The 19,399-nt window shown below is 43.3% G+C and overlaps 1 protein-coding gene across 2 annotated transcripts in view; it reads right to left on the bottom strand.

Moving 5' to 3' along the window:
• pak4 (p21 protein (Cdc42/Rac)-activated kinase 4) overlaps positions 1 to 19,399 on the bottom strand; it is a 25,123-nt gene extending 5,724 nt beyond the window's left edge. Inside the window, exons 1-8 of one of the 2 annotated variants that reach the window (XM_062385665.1) lie at positions 19,272 to 19,399; positions 4,780 to 5,016; positions 4,327 to 4,541; positions 3,929 to 4,133; positions 3,404 to 3,637; positions 2,219 to 2,677; positions 1,617 to 1,750; positions 1,107 to 1,233 (exon numbers count right to left, since the gene is read on the bottom strand). In XM_062385665.1, the coding sequence (XP_062241649.1) occupies positions 1,107 to 1,233; positions 1,617 to 1,750; positions 2,219 to 2,677; positions 3,404 to 3,637; positions 3,929 to 4,133; positions 4,327 to 4,541; positions 4,780 to 4,980 (1,575 nt within the window). In that variant the 5' untranslated portion in view covers positions 4,981 to 5,016; positions 19,272 to 19,399. Of the gene's footprint in view, positions 1 to 1,106; positions 1,234 to 1,616; positions 1,751 to 2,218; positions 2,678 to 3,403; positions 3,638 to 3,928; positions 4,134 to 4,326; positions 4,542 to 4,779; positions 5,017 to 11,787; positions 12,066 to 19,271 lie in introns of those variants that run through there. The other variant, XM_062385666.1, reaches the window with a different exon arrangement.

Here is a 19,399-nt window from a genome sequence, read left to right as displayed (position 1 = left end):
ATTTCTCAGCCGCTGTGAATAAGAAGAAAGTTTCCTCCTTCGCTCCCTGAAAATCTGATCTCTGTAACTCTGGGGAGTGGGTTCCATCTCCTGTTAGAAGAACTGACTGAGAGTCAAAACTATCACAATCAGCTCCAGGAGAAGAGTGAAGCTGAACTGAGATCAGTTCAAGAGACTCAGAAGTTATTAAAAAACAGAAATTATCTCCAATATTTAGCCGGAAACTTTAAAGAATTCCTAACAGAGTTTGGTGGATTTTCTAAAGCAGCAGCTCTTCTGGTTCTGGAAGCAGAGGATCATGGGTAACATTCATCCAATGGTGTGAGCCTACACAGTCAGAGCTCCACTCTGCACATACAGACTACGCAGAGGGCCCCGTTGATCGGTAAAAGTCACAATAACCTCAATCATATGGTTTGCCTGAAAATTACAATTTGTGTCTGTTTGAATTCATCAAATAGTTTAGTTTGTATGATATGATAAATGTACGATATTCATGATATGACCCATGAGAAGATCGACCTATCACAGAGTCATAGTCATGTGTCATTACTGTCATCTGGATCTCACCTGAAACAGTGCAGTATAAACTTCAGTGTTAAGGGGAACAGATCATGTATGTGTTTATTAGTTGTGACACACCAGACACTGTGTTCTCGGTTTGCCCTTTCCGTAGAAAGCAGAAACCTGCTCGTCAACAGGCAGGAAGTTATTTGCCATCCGCCTCAGCTCTGCATTTGTGGTTAACAAAGATGAATCCAGTTCCTTTTTCAAGCAGACGTGTGTAAAAGTGGATCATGATTAGTCAGTGGTTCTTGTGCTGACTTAGCGCATCCTGTAAGACAAGCTCTGAACATGAGTGAGTGGGTGAGAGGAAGCTCAGTCGATCATGTGCATCCCTTAGACCATTTCAGAAAAACTCTGATGATCCTTAAGCTATAACTAGAAGGCTGTTCGGAGAGGGCAAACCTCCACCAACTCTAACGCCCATCTATGTTAATGAAATCTGTTAGTTCAAAATCGCTCTCCAGCTTAAACGCCTCTTATAAGCTGCTCCTCCCGCCTGGGAAGAGCTACCATGTGGTAGATGGGAGTGTGGTACATACCCGACCATCATGAGTGAGGAGGATGGAGTCACTCTTTATGTCCCTGTGGATCACACCCTGTGTGTGGAGGACAGACAACGCCTTCAGGACAGACAGACATACTGTGGCAATCTGCTCCTCGTTCATCCTGAAGAGGGAAAGAGAAACAGAGAAATGTCAGATTAGACCTACACACGTCTGTTTCTGCAGCTTGAACCTTTGAACAGAGAATCCATGTTTACAGTTTGTAGAGATAGTTAGTCAAAAAAGAAGAGGGAGAAAATATCTTATAAAAAAAAATCAATGTAAAATAAATAATCTGCTGTTGTTCATTTCTCTTTATGAGACAACACTGCCCCCTTATGGATGAAACACGTATTTGGTGGTTGACTGAGGAGTGTTCATTAGAAACTTAAAGAGACTCAAAGTACAATCACACAGTTTACAGAGTCATGTTACAATTCACAATGGTTAAAAGTCATAGGTTGCTAAATAAATGTAAGTCCTCTCATAAACAGTCTCACTCTTTACCTGGTGTGTGTCACGATGTCAGTGAGAGCTCCTCCCTCCAGGAACTCCATGACGACCCAGAGCTCGTCTCCCACCAGGTAACTGTTGTACATCTCCACCACATTCTCGTGGTGATAGTCCCGCATGATCACCACCTGAGTCACCATCGAAACACACACAGGGTATAATTATATTACCCATTAAACTCATTACAAAGAATGGCAGGGAGGCCTTGCAGGTGGAGAGACTGTGTGTCTGTAAGGTCCATGCTGCATTGATCAACAGCTGCAAGTGTGATACGGCCATTCACACTCAGCCCTGATGTTATTCACAAACTGTGCTTGTGTTGGGAAAGTGTGGATTATTCGTTTTGCTCTTGTCAAATAATTATAACATGAGGAAAATGAGAGACGTCATTTTTCTGCTCTCGTTCATCGTGACGGCATCTGGTCAGAAAGTGCATGTACACACAGTGTTCACTTTATTGTTTAGTTGTTCTGTGCTGTTTTATACTGAGAAGTCTGTTTAAAAAGTGTCTTGAGCTAATGTGTGTTGTAATTTGGTGCTATACAATATTACAATACAGATGTGAGTGTTTCATTAAATGTGTCATAAGCTGTCACCTCGTTGAAGAGGAGTTCTCTGCGTTGTTGTTTCCTCAGGTCCATTTTCTTCACAGCGACCAGCTTCCCCGTAGTCTTCACTGTGGCTATACACACGATCCCCGTGGACCCCTCCCCTATCTTAATGTAGTGGTCCAGGTAGGTTCGTGGATCGCCTGGATCCACCACCATCTGTAGTGCCGCTCTGAACTGCTCATGGGACACCCTCTGGGGCTCCCTCTGCGGTGAGCGGCCCTGGGACGGTGCACTTGACGCTGGTGGCCCGGGGGGCACGGGGGGCCGCGGAGCTGGAAGGTTGGGATGAGGAGTGTGTGGGTGCTGGGAGGCCTCAGGTGTCAGGCTTGGGTGTGAGGTGTGATGAGGATGGGGGTGGCTGACAGGAGGCTTGGAGCCGGAGGAACCTCTGGTGGAGCCACTCGAGGGGCCATTTTGAGGGGAAGATTCATGGTGTCGAACCGGCTGGAAGAACAGAGACAAGAGACCATGATTACAACACACTATAGGACTGGCTCTGTTCAGTCTAGAGGTTATTTCTTAGTATCTTACATCATTAAACCAGATTCCCACAAGATCACTGTGACCTTTGAACACGGAAATATATCACTTCATCTCACAAGGGACAACTGATCAAAAGTTGAAGTAATACCCTCAAGCACTTAATCAGTTAATTACTCCTTATAGGCAAGTATTTGTATGCCATGAAATAACTCACGTATTAGGTTGGTGCAATATGGATTTAATCTTGTATAACATAGCACATTATGAAATTTTAAAATATTGAAATAATTTCTTGCCTGCAGTAGCTTAATAAACACAGATAATGTGGTAATGTTGTGCAATAGTAAAAATGTATGAGACATTTTTTGATTGACTGTGTAAAGAGAAATCAAACAAAAGGAAGTACGATCCTCATCCGTTAAAATGTTTGTTTCAATTATTCTGTTAAGCAGTTTTCACAAATATTAAGATGATCACGTATCTAACAGCTTCCAGAAGAGAGAACCAGGACCGAAGCAGTGAATCTGACCTGGAGAACAAAGAGCAGCGTGGTAACAGCCATCATCCATCACCCAACTGAATGTGCACCTGTCTGCAGTTTTTCTCTCAGTCAATAGCTTCCCTCTGATTCTGCTCGTCCTGGTACTAAACAGACTCTTGTGTTTCTGTGCATGCCCCCGTCCCTACCTGTCCGGTGGGGCTGCGTCCCCCCTCGCTGTCTGTCCTCGGGTAGGTGTTGAAAGGTCGTGTGGTCTGTGGGGCAGTCTTTATCACGCCCTCTGTTACCGGCAGGTTTGGGGTACGGATGTTGGGCCCAGAGAGAGGCCTCTTGTCCCTGGGAGATTGCGGGCTGCCGTCCCGCGTCATGTAGCTCGACTTTGGTCTGGGATCACTGGGTGGATCCCTGCGAACCACCTGCTCCTGAGAAGAGGCAGGTGACAGATGGAGCCAGAAATCAAGTAAAGAATTACAAGAGACACACATTTTGGTACTCTAACCAAAATAAACAAAGCTTCGTACATATGTTCTTTTGAGATTTCAAAAACAATAGCAGCCATTTTGTTTAGTGTAAAGATATATCAATATGTGACACATGTACACAAGGTTAAGATTTAACAAACTGGTTGCAGGGAAAAGTGACATGAGTCCATGTTAAAGTGAAAATGTGAGACTGGCTCCATATTTGACACAGGATTGATTTTCAGTTTTTACCTGGTCCCGGTCCCGGTCTCTGTCTCTGTGGGGGGGAGGGGGCGGGCCGGGGCCTGGTCTGTCCCTGTGGGCCCTGCTGGGCTCTTGGCCCCGAGGCTGCTGCTGGGGACGACCCTGAACTCCATCATCCCTGTGAGGAGAACGGACTGCACGCTGAGCCTGGCGGGGGTCACCTCCACTCGGAAATTCTGGTCTAGTTCGGTGACTGAGAAGAAAAGTGATGCACAGATCAGTACAGATTCGTGAAGTGCAAATTGCCTCTTTATGCTTTGTATCATAAAATTGTGATTGTATAACATATGTGCAACATGCTGCAGCTGAAGAAGAAAAAAGCAAATGATACAGATTTAAATTGTATGTGCCATGTCTCTAGCTGGAGCAGCTCTTTGATTCCTGACCTGTCTTGTCTGTCTGGGTGTGAGTAGTGTCTGTGGTGAGGATCTCCATTCTCCTGCCCGCCTCCTCCTCCTGAAGAACTTGAGTCCCTGCGCGGTTGGATGGGAGGACTTCCTCGTCGCAGGGAGTTGGAGCGAGTGACGGACATGGTGTCAAACTCATCCAGCAACCAGGTCAGGGAGCCATCCACGCCCATCTTGTGGCCACGTACGATTGCCTGGAGATTTCAGGGGAATAAGGGAGACTTGTGGACGACAGGAAAGTTGTTCCTAATACAACATAACGTTGTGGCTATCTTAGGAATGTGTATTCATTTTGAAAAGTCATGTGAATGGGTTTGTTAATTCAAAAATGCAGCTTGATCATAAAACAAAATTCATAAACGAACAAACATCACACATGAAATCTCAAATCTAGGTATTAAATCATTATCACGAACCCTTTCACGAACTCACCTTGCGCGGCTCTACAGTGGTGATGACAGTGGCGTCGATGAAGGGCTTTGGCCTTTTGGCCGTGTCTTCGATGAGCGACTGCCATTGCCTTGGCAACCCAACGAACTTCTGCTCCTCCTCATCAAAGTCCGTATGTACACGGTGCTCAAAGTTGGATGGAGCTGAGATTTGGATCCGAGACTTCTTCTTTTTGGTGAACATGGTGGTGGGTGGGGCAGCTGCAGCCTAACATCAGACCTGCAAGGAGGAAGAGAGATACTGATGAAAAAATAATGCAAATGTTTAACCTTCAATGGATTTATGTCAAACAAACACACAGCACTAACTACCACAGTTCAGTCTGCTATATACTGCATTATACCAAAACATATTGTGCACATACACAATACACACATCTCTTTCCTGTCCGCGGTTAAAATTTCACTTTATGCCACATAAACAGACGCTCATAAACATTGCTGTGAAAAAACGTAGTCTCATAAATTCTGCATTTCGCACCAAACTGCTGGTCTCCCTCTTGACCTTGTTGCTTTGTCAGTGGGCTTCAAAGGAGACACTCCCTGTAGCTAAACAAAGCCTTGCTGGTGATCAGTGTGTTATGAGCATGACCAGGCCCCGCTGGGCAGCTGAGGGGAGTGGGGGCGGTTGTCCTGTTAAATTATGTTACAATCTTTGCTTCATGTTTTTCCACAACACACTGTTTCCAATGCAGACCGTTTACTGTGGAATAGGACAAAAAACAAAGGGAAGCTAATAACAAGGTCATGGAAGAGACACAGGGATGAGAGCACGGAACGGGACAGTTTGGATGGTGAGAGGGCGAGCTGAGGGAGAGGGCAGAAGTCACACTGCCAGGTTCACAGTCTGTAGCGTTAATAAAGCCTTTCACAGTGGGAGTATTTCAAGTTGAGCAGGACACACCCAGGAACACACTGAGAAAAGTGAGGTTCACTGCCAAAAAACCACAGACTCTGCAGCAGCAACACAGAACTTCCACACACTACTTCAAACAGAGAGAGTTAGGAACGAAATAACATGTCACAAGTCTGTGTTATGTGCAACACCAGTACAAAAGTGTAATGAATGAAATGTTTAACAGGATCTTACATGCTGCAATATTTTATTGGAGTTATGCAGTAGAGCCCAAACACTACGGTTGTTTGGTTCAATGTTATTAGGGAGACAAAAGTTTCAGATACCAATATATCGGCCAATGGATCTAAAACACATTGACAAGATTCATAGAATGTTATAATCAAAAGCTTACGCCTGTATCGAGAAGTGTATTTGTGTTATATAGTCACTAGGAACACAGTAGTGAGGTCCAGGTTGAGATGCCTCTTCAGTGAAAACACATGGTTCGTCTCCACCCAACTGCTCTGGATTCCGTTTCCATTTGCAAAACTTTCTCACCACAGCGAGGTTACAACACCAGTGATAAATGCTTCATCCCAATCATAATGAGTCTGGTGACAACCAAAAAGAGGCACATAAATCACAGTAGAGGCCTATGATTAGTGTTCGACTGAGAGAGTAATACAATCAATCAATGCATCTGAACTCTGGAACACTGATAGTAATTGTAGCCTTAAGGAAGGATGACATTGATTAAGTCTGGAGGTTACTGGAGAAATTATATTATCTACAGAGGACAATAACAAACCAATATGTGAGGCCTCCAGTGATTAGATGAACTACTGGCACGGTGGGAACAGTGTGGGCTGCGAGTTAATGGCTGAAATCATAATTTCTTATTGAAAACACAAGGCTTTAAGTGTAAATCAGTACGACACTTGTCATTTGGGGATGGAGAGTGTCTCATATTTACAGACAGTGGTCTGGCTCCAGATCGCAGAGGGTTGTGGCTTTTCAAATCCTGACATATCTGCTGTGGCTGAAGATATTTGGAAAGCTAAAAGGATATGGCAGGAATTTTTATTTTACTGCCACTCTCGAGGGCCAAGAAATAATGATATTAAAATAATATTGAAGGCCAAGTGACCAACAGAACTGATCATAAAATGCTTTATTCACTAGGTGCCAAGCACAAGGTCGACTGGTGGTAGAACTGTGTGGGTGGAAAACGAGGGTTTCCAACAGAGTCTGGATACAATGGTCAGAACTTTGCTTGTACTGTTAAGAAGAAATAACAACAGATGTGAAGTAAATGATACCAGGAGCTAACAAGACGGGGAAACCACTCCTTCAACCTCAGTATGGTGTTCCAATCTAATTATTATTAAATATCATATTGTTATTAACTTTGCCACATCACACCAGCTTAGGATCGAGCTTTAGGCAACATCATTACTACTGTTTTCATTTAAAATCAGCATATGATTAAACGAGTGTTTCATAACACATACAATGGGCATGTGAGCACAGGGGTAAACAGGAAGCAGATTGTTTACTCTGCAATTAGTTGCCTAGTTACGGAACATACTACAAACGAGAAACAACAATGGTTGATAGTAAGAGAAGTTATTTCTCCTCTTGGATTTTAAAACTAAATGTCAGAGTCAAACAGGCGACCGGAGAATAGGTGAACTCCAGGAACAGAGACAAGGACAGAAGTTAACAGCTTCAGCAGGTTTACAGTCCCCCCCCCCCCCCCCCCCCAACACAGGCAGCCCTGGGGCTCAGTCTCCCATACTCCCCCTCCATATCCTCGTCATCATAAAACAGGAAACGCCGTGAGACAGAAGAATGCCAGCAACAGGTGTCTGCTCTCCAGGATCCCTGGATTACTTTTTTATTCATGGGTTCTATTCAATGTGGACACGGTGAAATTAACAATTCAGTGACTCAGGCAGCAAACACACAAACATGAATGAACTCCTGGATTCTTTCAGAGTTGTTTACAAATCTCTGCATGTTCAGCTGTATTCTGATCCTTTACAGTTTAATAAGAATCAGGGAAATATCATCTACAAGTGAAAGTTTAAGTTGTGACAACGCAGCCAGTTGGGTTTAAGTAAATAATAAAAAGGAAATGTTAAACCATTTTACCACAACAAACTTAAATTGATTCCATACGCTGACATCTTTTAAGATGTGTAGACATGTTGTTGTTCCACATTGTAAGTCAGGATTATTTTTGCTTTGATTAAATTGGGATTATTAAACATTACCAATACCCCGTGTGACAGTAAAGGTCCACACAGACCTCTAAAAAAATGAAGAGTGCCCACTCATCTGGAGTCAAAGTATAAAAATTGTCTCAAACAGAAGAAGAACTCCTCTGCTGCACCCTGCCTCCCCCTCAAACACTGGTAATGCTCTCAAACACAGTAAACCAGCCAGCTAAAGGGCCCCTCCTCGCAGAGAGCAAGCAGATCTCTCCTTGAACACAAGAATCCCCGTAGTTGAAGCTTCGCTGTTTCCCCGCCCTCCCACTCCAAATCTGTCACTCTCTTATCTTCTCCCCCAACACCCTCAATCTACCTCTCTCCCTCTACCCCCACCTCTTTCTGCACTCCTTCCCTCTTTACCAGTCTCCCACCCTCCTCTCATTTTTTCCCAGCTTCTCTTTTAGCACCCCCCTCTCTCTCCTTGCATTGCTTCACTGCGGCTCATGTCTGCCTGGCTGAACAGTGAGAAAGCCTGTCCGGTCAGTGGGCCAGAGCCAGGCTGATGAGCTCTGGATGAAGCTGCTGTCCTCTGGCCTGATTCAAGCGGTGCACATGGGTGGTCCACACTCAGAAAGACACCCTGAGTCACAACATTGCCGTACAGCTGCAATGATACAGTTTGGTATGAAACCGTTCTGAATACTAACGATTCTCAAACTTAAACAGAGATCTCGGTCCAGACGTCCATGGTTTCGGTTCGTGATACACAAAGACGGAACCGCGACTCGTCTCCCTGCCCAACCCCAAGGGCAGGGCAGGGAGACGAGTCGCCCTGCACCTTCTGCCCCAGCAGAAGGTGCAGCTTGTTGCGTGAGCGTGACCAATCATGTCACAACCCCGGGACCACTGACCAACACACAGAAGTGACCAGTAGCTTCAGAGCAATGAGGGGGAAGGTCGAGAGGGCCCTGAACATGTTGCATATGGGAACGCTGATGTTGCTTCTCTTTCTGTTGACTTTCCTGACTTGTTGGTTTATGAAGACCCTTGTTAAAACCCAGAACAGATTATTTTTGTTATATGGGTTTTTCGTTGTTTGAACTGAACTTTGTTGGGCTTGTGGGCGAGACTGAAACAGACTTTGTAAATATACAAATTGAACTCTTGATGTCAAGACTGTCGGAGACATATATATTCTTTGGTTATTTTTTTTTTACATAGTTTCATGTAAAGTCAAATCCAACATGTTCTTTAGTGTTCTTCTCTTTTCTGTTGCAAATATTGGTGATTTAATAAAACTTGCTTTTTCTTACACGCCCACTATTTGTCATAAAGTTGGGGAAAGTGAAAAACTATAAGATGATTTGCATCAGCCATGACAGAGAGAGTGTGCATTACACATTCTCTCCCTCCGCTCTAATGATTATCTGTGTGCAGCTCCTTTAAGACATACCTTACATAACTGCTTTCATAAGAGGACACGGACAACACTCAGTGGTTGAGAGGGCAGATGTAAACACACTTAAAAAAGTCTAAATAAATCCCTAAACTTTTCATTCAATGATGGTTTATAACCACGGAGGTTAAGACCATATTCACCAACTTGTTTCACGAAAATAAAACTGTGTTGTATAAAGACAAACATTGTTTAATGAAAAACAAAGAGAGGAAATGTAATCTGTCAAGACCAACACGTCTAGCTCTTCCCGAGCAAATCATCCCTTCAATATAAAAACACATGTTCACTTAATACCTGTAAAACAAGTTTTGATGTCTCAAATCCCAACATGGACTGAATATTGACTCTTAGTTTTTATACGTATAATGAGCACATATATTAAGTTAACACAAATCTGAGGCCATTTAATATATAACAGAAATAAGCTTTTATCTAATCTAGTTTTTAGAACTTGGCAATAAGTTTTATAAACATACAGAAACCTTTTAACATACAGGCAACAAGGAGTGTTAAAAATCATTATTTAATATCCAACCACATCCAGAATTGAGACGATAAACAGCCTGTAAATGATGGCTGGTAACCTGCCGAAGCAGCTGGTTGAGAACACAAAGTTACCTGCCAAAGCAAAACACATCACCAGGGTTTGTCAGGCAGATATTTCTCACGCTACATTTAATTTAGTATTCCTTAACCTGACCATTGAGGTGTGTTTAAAAAAAATACACAGCAATTTGCTATTCAATGAGACACAACACACAGACACAGATTTACAAATGAAGATACCACACAGTAGTCAGCAGTATTTAGGTTACCACTGTTTTTGTGGTGCTCTTACATTAGCTTGCTGGTGCTGAATCAGTTGAGATAATTAAAAGCCTGTTCTCTATCTACTGCAAACACACAGAACCTCACACCCACACACAGAGGACAACACTTCTCTCTCATGATGTAACTCAGATTCATGAAGCTCTATGCAAACACACCGTACACTGTTTGACCTTGGTGCTGCCGACTGAGGGCTTCGTGTGAGGCGTGTCAGCTGCTACAGAGCGGCCCTGCTTACATCTGCCTACTATTATAGTTAATGAGTCAGTTAAGATACAGAGCTGCTTGGCCGAGTATCAGCTGGCTGATGAACGGTCACGTCATGGGAACTTACATCGAAACAACCAACCGACGAGCTGATATCCAGCTGATCGTGACATCACGATCAGCCCCCCCCATGCAACGACAGGTAACCACGGATCATTTAATTAGAGCAGATACACACAGCTGGTCATCACAGCCATAATCTGGACTTTTAATAGTTATCACTCTAATATACTAGACAACAATCAGATGACTGAAGAGGTTAAATACTAAGAAGGTATTGTGATTGTTACATTAGCCTGTTGTATATTAGGGACAGACAATGATCCTTACAGACCAGCCTGAAATCAATACTAATATCCATGACTACAACTTACTGAAGTTTATTAGGAAATATATTGAGTCCAGTCCCTCAATAGATAAATTGTACTTAAGTCTGAATACCTCTAAGTGACTTGAAGTTACTAATAAATTAGTTGAAGCTTTACATAAACCGAAAATATTATTTGCTTATTTTAGTATTAAAATATGTTTTGATTCAACGTTATTGTAAATCTGGAAAGCTCTGAGTTCTATCAAAGACTTCACAATTGTTTTGCACATTACTAAACAGGACAAAGAAAGACAAAGGACTTGAGAATTAATAACTAATCAATTAATTTGTTTATTTCAAAATCATCTATCAGAATAAACTCCTACACCATGAGATAAACTCATAAAAATACCTACACCATATTCTTTGAGGCTTCCATTTGAACAGGCAGATGAATAATCAAGCACTGGCCTCATCCTCTCTTTGCTTATCTCAAACAACAGGAAGTCCTTTTGTTCAACAGCTAAAATAAGTCAAAATGCATAAAAACAAACTTCCTGGACACTAGAGCACAAGAACCAGACTTCCTACTGAGTTTACACACGTACACACACACAGGCTACCAGCAGATCAGGCTCCTCATCCCCATGTGTCACCAACACTTGTGCAGACGGAGACACATGACTGGGACAGCTGGGTCCCACAGCTGCCCTGACAGGAGAACTACGAGCGGGTTTGAATGGTGCAAGTGAGGAAGAGGAGGGTTAACAGACACGGTCAGTTCCCAGCAGTCTGTGTCTGTGTGTCTGTGTCAAACAGGTCATCCCTCACCCTCCCTCCTTTCACACCAGGCTAACAATCAACTTATTATGGAGGGTTTTCTTTCTGACTCAGTTAATCCGAGCTGTGAGAGAGTTTGTTTTTTTGTGGCCCAGATTAACTTCCCCTCGGTCCCGGAGACGCAGCAGCACGAAGCCAGCGCAGCTTCTAGCTTCTAACAACCGGACTCAACCGAACCAGCGGCTCCAGAACACAGCCCGCGGCCGGGACTCGAACCAGTCGCTGATACTCACAGGTGCTGGTCTTTGGTCGCGAGCAGCAGCGCCTCTCCGTCCACCTGATCTCATGACGGAGCGGAACACGGAGGAGGAAAGAAAACAGTCCCGCAGAGGCGGCGTGTATTTCCGCGAAGGGTTTAAACTTCGTTCCCTCGTCAGACGCGTCGCTGCGTCCTCATGACAAACCGCGACGCTCCCGGCGGAGAAAGCGGAAAGTAGTAGAAGCTCCGGCGGCTCGGTGCGTCCGCGGCTCGGGTCCGTAAACACAAAGTGAGTCGCATTCCTATGGTTTCAGCAAAAGAGCGGCCCAGTATCATGACGTCACCGGGTGAGCGAGAGAGAGAGAGAGAGGAGGAGGAGGAGGGGGGGGGGGGGTTACACGGTGCTATTAGCAACGTTAACTCCTGTCCAAAGTAATTTATGATTACAAAATAAAGTTGTAGGAAACTTTTTGTCGTGTTTATTCCACAGTTCACACGTGCTGTGTCACCTGTCACGTGCTCTGATCCTCTCTTCAGGCAGATTGTTTGCTCTGTTCATCGTTAAAATGTCTACATTTCCTGTTTTATCCAGCAAATGATAAAAATCAAACAGCATATATAAATAAAGATTAGATAGCTTTTTAAATCCCTAATGTGAAAACTCATTTGTCACATTAGACACTACATTCACAGGACAAGTCAGAATAATAGAAACACCAAGAAAAGCCAAAACAGCTTCAGACAGTTCAGTAGAGCACTGGATGAGCCGGAGTCTGTTCAAAACTAAAGCTGGACAACACGTCTCCATGTTCCCACGATCCAGAAATATATGATGAACACTGACATCTTGCATCACTGACATCATTACGAGCCACAGCCAGCGCAGTAATCTGGGGACGGCGTTGACGTATCAAGGTCTCACCATGTTTTGTCACATCATCAAACAACCAATTAAAACCAAACTTACTGGAACAATTTGCACTTGAACATCCATATGATAAGAACTACTGTAAATGTCATAAAACCTCTTTGATAAATAAATGTATTTGATATGTACCTTCATTTTGGTAATAATAAAACCTTAATCATTCATTAAATACATTGATTTATTCACATTTCCATCACATTTTGTCAGGACTTTTCCACCATGTCAATAAGTTATTATAGGTCAAATGATTTGGACTCACTTTGGCTCAACAAGCATGAATCAAATTATTACTCTTTGTTTGATCGAGGCTGGATATTGTGAAACATCATGAATGCCAGCTCACATAAACAGATTACCAGTAAGTCGAGGCCAAATGATAACACACATCGTCATGAACACATCTGAACTTAAGGCAACATGTCTCGACTAAAGAATTAAGATGATTAAGATTAAGATGCATTTATTTATCCCAAACACATGCACAGACATGCAAAGCCACACTCATGCAGGTAGGGAAATTTAACCTCTGCATTTAACCCATCTGGTGCAGGACACACAGAGCAGTGAGCGACCATGTACGGCGCTCGGGGAGCAGATGTTGGGGGAGTAAGGTGCCTTGCTCAGGGGCACTAGACAGGGTAGGGAGACTCTTGGATTTTTGGACAGATCAATCCAGGTTCTTTTGTTGTCTCTCCGTGGAGACGAACCAGAGACCTTCTCTGCCCATAGTCCAAGTTCCTGCCACTAGACCAACGCCTCTGAATCACGTCAGCAGTTAATGTTTTCTTTGTTTCTGAATGCTGCCGATCTAAAAAGGCACAAAAACTGTCATGAGTTTAAATGTGTAAAATAAAACCAGGGTAAATTAAAAATACTAATTTCAGATTAATAATTAAAAAAGTTATGATGTGGTGAACCAGGAAATTATTCCACAGACTTTTTCTTCTAAATGTAAACTCAAGTATACCAGTATTTACAGATGTCTGATTAACAAGTAACCAATGACTTACATCACAATCAACATAAGGAGAATCAACTAATGAGGGAATCTGTAACTCAATGAATATATCTGTTGCTTTAAGATCATATAAACCCAACACATCCGATCAGGTTATAATCACTGATCACAGCCTAGGTGAGCGCTGTGAAACACATCTATTGTTTCATTATCTATTATCTAAGACCTAAGACACTACAAGGTGTTCGCTTCTATACAGCAAAGAGGATGTTGACATTCCTTGGGGAGTAATGATACAGCAGGAACAGGTCAACTCAGCGTATCAGAGCCAGAAGTACACAAACCGGCCAATCCCGAGGCCGAGTTCAAACAAAGCAGGCAGTGTTGCAACCAATGAGAGCCGACTTCCAGAGGCAGGTTGTGGAATGTGGAAAGGTCAATGATAAAGGCAGCAGAGAGAGCACTATGTAGAGCACACACAAGCGAGCTGACGCATATTTCAGCTCTCACACACAGGGAACACCGACTAGGTTGATTGTGCACAAAAACTTTTGACCTTTGCCTGCACTGATACAGACTGCGACTAAAATAGTTTTGTCAAGTTCACAAGCTTCCTACAAGTTCAAGGATGAAAAGGTGCTTAAAAGGTCACCCTAAAGAATATTGAGGAATTTAAAAAGACAGAGATAGAGCAGGGACACAAAGCGATGCAATAACAGAGGTTATCTTCTTAACTACAGTGAGTTGGAGGAGTCGAGCCAAGTGAGAAAAATCACTCACACACATTCTGAGATCAAGAAAGAATGCAACATCCGACCAATTTCAGATCTGAAACAAACATTCAAAGTAAACTAAACACATTAGTAGTTTACATAGAAGATATGACTTACTTGTTGCATGCCTATCAGTATATATCAGACATATCAGTAAGATAAGCCGAGTGTGAAAGTATTTTGGGTTGTACGACAAACACATTTGCAGGCTCACCTGTCTTTTCTGTAACATTTCATGTTTGTGTCTCTAAAAATCAAAGCTCACAGTAAAACCCAGCGGTGCATCAGCTGTAGCAGCAACAGCTTGATCGCATGATGTCCTAAACAGAGACAATGAGGTCATGTTGTTGTGAAGAAGTCAAACATCCCATCAATCGTCCCTGTCATTAGTCCAGTCATCACCCCATCATGTGATCGGAGATGAACTGTTTTCAGGAAGTTCTGCCAACTACAGACAATGTGTGAATGTTATTCATATTAGAGACATAGTGGAGGTGAGACTTTGTGTTCAGGTGCTAAATATCCATGTAACACTTTACAGTTATCAGTAAACACTTTACTTCAACAGCTGCGTGACAAGAAAGTTACAGTTATTCAGAAACGCACCTCCTCATCACACACTTGTGATAATGTCATTACGATACATGACAGAAAGACTATATCTCTAAAAATAAATACATAGTTACGTGACACGGATGGTTAAGAAATAGTTGTACAAGTTTTTTTTATAAATCTTTTGGATGCGTTTAATTGACAATTTGGTGAAAAGTAATGTGAAGTATTTGTATATTTTTTTTAATCATTATATCTTTTAGGACAGTTGTTGTAAAGAGTCTAGAGACGTGAAGAATTATCAGGTTCTCCCACAAAAAGTAACCTGGCAGTGAGGAACAAATACCAATGCAGGCAGTAGCAGAGCATTTCTTCTGCAAAGTTCAGAGGGTTAATTTCTTATTAACCTTAAAGTTTGCTGTACAGCACATCGAGGGATAAATGATAACAGAGCCTGATGCAACAGGTTCCTCACAACAATCCTGCATTTACAGGAAGAGCTAAACAAAAGTCCAGCATGTGTCAGAATAATCAAGCTTTATGAGAGAGACAAGAAACACACAACAAAAAAGCAGTTTTTCTCTTGTCTCCCCCCCAACACTATAAACATACTGCTGTTCTCTTGCATTGCAACAAGTACAACTGAGGTGAAACGCAGCCACCATCCAGAACTCTCTTTGTATTGTGTTTGTGTGTTTGTGAAACCTGCATTTCGCCATGGAGGTGCATGCCCAAGCTTGATTTTTGTTTCAGCTCAAATTAAACCTGTACATGCAAACACAAGAACAAAACTCCTCCCTGTCCAGAGACAGACGGGGAAGCAGTAAACATGGACCTGTGAGTGAGTTAAGCTCTAAAGCAAATGATCAGGTTTTGTCTTTGTGGCAAATATCTGAAATCTAATCTTCAAAATGAAGTCTCTTCTGCTGCTTTGCACATGGATTCATTACTTTAAGGGAAGAGGTAAATTGAAGCGTAACTAGCTTAATATCAACATTTCCTTCATAACAGATGAGGTGATCACATTTTAACTGGCCACCATGCTCCTCTGAAACCAAGTCTCAGAAATAGACCAGTTATTGTTATGGTATTGATCTTGTTTCTTTATTCACTGTGTCCTTGCCTCTGTTCCTGAGCACCTAGGGTTGTGTTGATGTTGGCTGCTTCAGTCATTCCACAGAGGATCTTTTCTTCCTCTGAGGCAATAAGCTTGGCTCTTTCTCCCCATTACAGGGAAGAATCATAATGTAGGCTCTGATATGCCCCTCATGCTTTTTCCCCTCTTTGTTCCAATTTCTTCTCTTCCCCACCCAGGGATTCTAATCTGTTTCCAGTCACCGGAGCTTTACCCTCTCGCTCCAGGTAGTTTATTAAAGGGAATGTCACGGAGCTACTGTGGCTGTGTTCTGGTCATTTCTCTTTAATAAAAATACTTTAACAGGTAGGGTTTGATTACTTATACCTATATCTTTTTTTTTTGTAATTAAGTAATTAATCAGACGATAAACCAAAAAAATCACAACACTGAATCGACACAAACTTCTTCTGGCTCTCTTTTCCACTATTTCTTCACTCCCTTGGAACGAGGTGGAGTCGGAGAGTTTTACTTTCTCTGCTCCGCTGTGTTTTTCTCTCTCTACAGATCTATCTTATTTTTTTAATGTTGGCTGAATCTGGCCCAGTGTTGGCCCAGCACCTGGCCTCCACCCTTCACTCTCTGGCCCCTCCACAAACTCCCACACCTACCTGCATGCAGAGAAAGTATCCACTTTCATCCATGCTCTGTCTCCCATATCACTCAACTCCATTTCTTTCACACACACACTCCACCCCCTTCTTTTTAACCCAAGACCATCTTTTTCTGTGATATCTGAAACCAGGAGTAAGACGACAGAATCAGTGTTTTTCGACGTTTGCTGATCATCAAACTCAACCATCAAGGACACACAAAGACAAAGTACAAATTACACAAATAAACTAATTGTTCCTGTGATAAGAATACAAGGTAGGTTATAAATCTCCATCACAAATTACCAGAGATGAAAAATGAAATGTTCTCTTTGAACACAATGAATTACCACACAGGAGAACAGCTTCTGAATGTGCAGGGTGATGCTGATATGACGATGAACAGGTTGTCTGTGATGTGGATGTGAAAGCTGTTCGAACAGCAGCTGTATTTGTCCCTCTCTCTCTATGACGGACCCTTAGGTCAACTCACATCAAACCAACCATAACATCCCTCCTGCTATCACTCTGCCCCCAGCTGGACACGTCTGTCAACAGCTATCTACAGTTCCTGATCATCCCCACCTTCAGGACTCCACTCCAATATTGTGATAAACACCCCCTTCACCAAAACTGCGGTTCCAAACTGAGCTGAAGATCAAGAAAGAAACCACCACATCTGCTGTGATTGAAACCTTCCAGATGAAGTTGTGGCTCTTTGAATCTCAAGTCTCTAACAGCTCATTCCTCATTTATTTCTTAGTTATGATAGTAGACAGCTTAAGTGTGGATTTAGCAGACAATAGCAAAAAGTCTATTTTTTTAACGTAAAATCCCTTTATTACTGGTGGTTAGCCACAGCTGATGACACCTGACATTTCAGACAGTGAAATTGATGGTCTCTTTATCAAATTAGCAGGGTGGTCTAACTTAAAGAGAAAGGGGAACGGTGCTACAGACATGTTTTTGAAATAGTGTAATAATGTTGTGCCGGGTCTGAATCCCTTCAGCTGAATGTTTAGGCCTACTCCACAGGCTGCAGTTTCTCTGAGGACCAGCTGAGCTGTTTACAGAAGAGGAAGCCTTTTTCATTCAGGTCCATTCTGCAGCCCCCGGGTGCCACAGATCCCTCCACTGTTACTGGATAGCAGGGAGGGGTGCACGCAGCTAATTGAAGCCTCCTGTCTGGACTAGAGAGAAAGAAGCATATTGCTTAAAGCCAAAGTTTATCCACAACATCACATGATGCCCTTACAATAGTTTAGTAAAGGATACAGCATCACAAAGCCTAGTACTCGTTTACAAGTTTGTGTAGAAAGTACATACAGCAACAATTCAAAAGTTCCCAGACATGTCAGGATCTGCCTTGATGTTTGCCAATATGAAATCTTATATCACAGAATAAACAATGCAGTGAATAGTTTTAACTTTATAGTTGTTAATAACTAATTACATGTATTTGTCCTTCCTCTCGTTTTTACCTAAGTTAATGAGGTCTATGGACAGATGATGTCGCACTTTTACTCTCATGACTCACTTTTAAACACTTAAATCTGCAGATGCTAAACTTCTCGTGTAACTTTGGGTATCTGCTGACCTGTGGCTCCAGATGATCTCCTCACATGACACCTCGTTGATTCTTATAGTCTCTGGATAACTTGCAGAGGGGTTGAATTTGAATTGGTGAGGGAGAAGGGTGACCCCCTCCATCCAGCCCTGGCATCCCAGGAATGTGTGGCGTGCCCAGCACTAATCGCACAATCTTGCTGACTGAGTGAAGTGCACACAGAATGTCTTTCCCACATATGAAGCCTCAGGCATTAGACAGAGTTACACACATGTGGCAGCTGAGAGAAGATGAAGAGATGTGAACAATGAGAATCAGAGGAGAAGAATGATGAGCATGTACAACAGGGGTCAGGAAGTGGAGCCAGCAACTTAGTTTACTGTCAGACAGACGACATCCTCCTTCCTGCTTCAGTCTGCACAGGGAGAACAAACAGACACACGATCCCAGGTTGCAATGGGAGAGGATTCGGATTCACAGGAACCGGTTAAACGTACTGGTACACACACACGCTGCGGTGGAGAGACGACCTTAAAGACCAAGTGGGTCCATGATGCTGGTCACACAGATTAGTTAGGACCACGTCCCCTGAACCAGTTCCTCCCCTGGATGTGTCCTCGAGTCCCGGGTCGAGCTCTGAGGCTCGGAACCAACAGCATCGAACGTAAAACCAGCTTCATCCGTCGGACGTGCGAATCTTGAACTGTTCAACAACTTTCACAACTGACTCCCCGCCATCTTGTAACTTCACCGAACGCTTAAAAATCAACGAGCAGTTAACACACCACAGTAAACCCGCCCCAACACACACACACGCACAGCGCACACAGACACACAAACAGACACAGGGGGGGAGCAGCCAGAGGAGGGTCGGCGGTCCCCTCTGCTCCAGCCGAACCTCACAGCGTCTACCGTTAGCCACAGTTAGCAGCTACACGGCTCAGCGGAGACGCGCCACTAGCTAGTTGACAACAGCGGGGCTCCATGGCGTGGAGCCGGCGGGTGAACTCACCCTGAAGCCGCCGGAGACACGTTCCTCTGCGGCCGCCGCGGCGCCGACACGCAGCCTCGCCCGGTTAGCGGAGCACGAGCGGGTGAACTTTGAGCAAAGTGTGTGACATTAGCCCAAGTCTCACTCTG

Source organism: Platichthys flesus, chromosome 4 (genome assembly GCF_949316205.1).
Source record: "Platichthys flesus chromosome 4, fPlaFle2.1, whole genome shotgun sequence".
Lineage (NCBI taxonomy): Eukaryota > Metazoa > Chordata > Actinopteri > Pleuronectiformes > Pleuronectidae > Platichthys > Platichthys flesus.
Note: the sequence above shows the minus strand (reverse complement) of the source record. Positions and strands in the feature narration are given on the sequence as shown.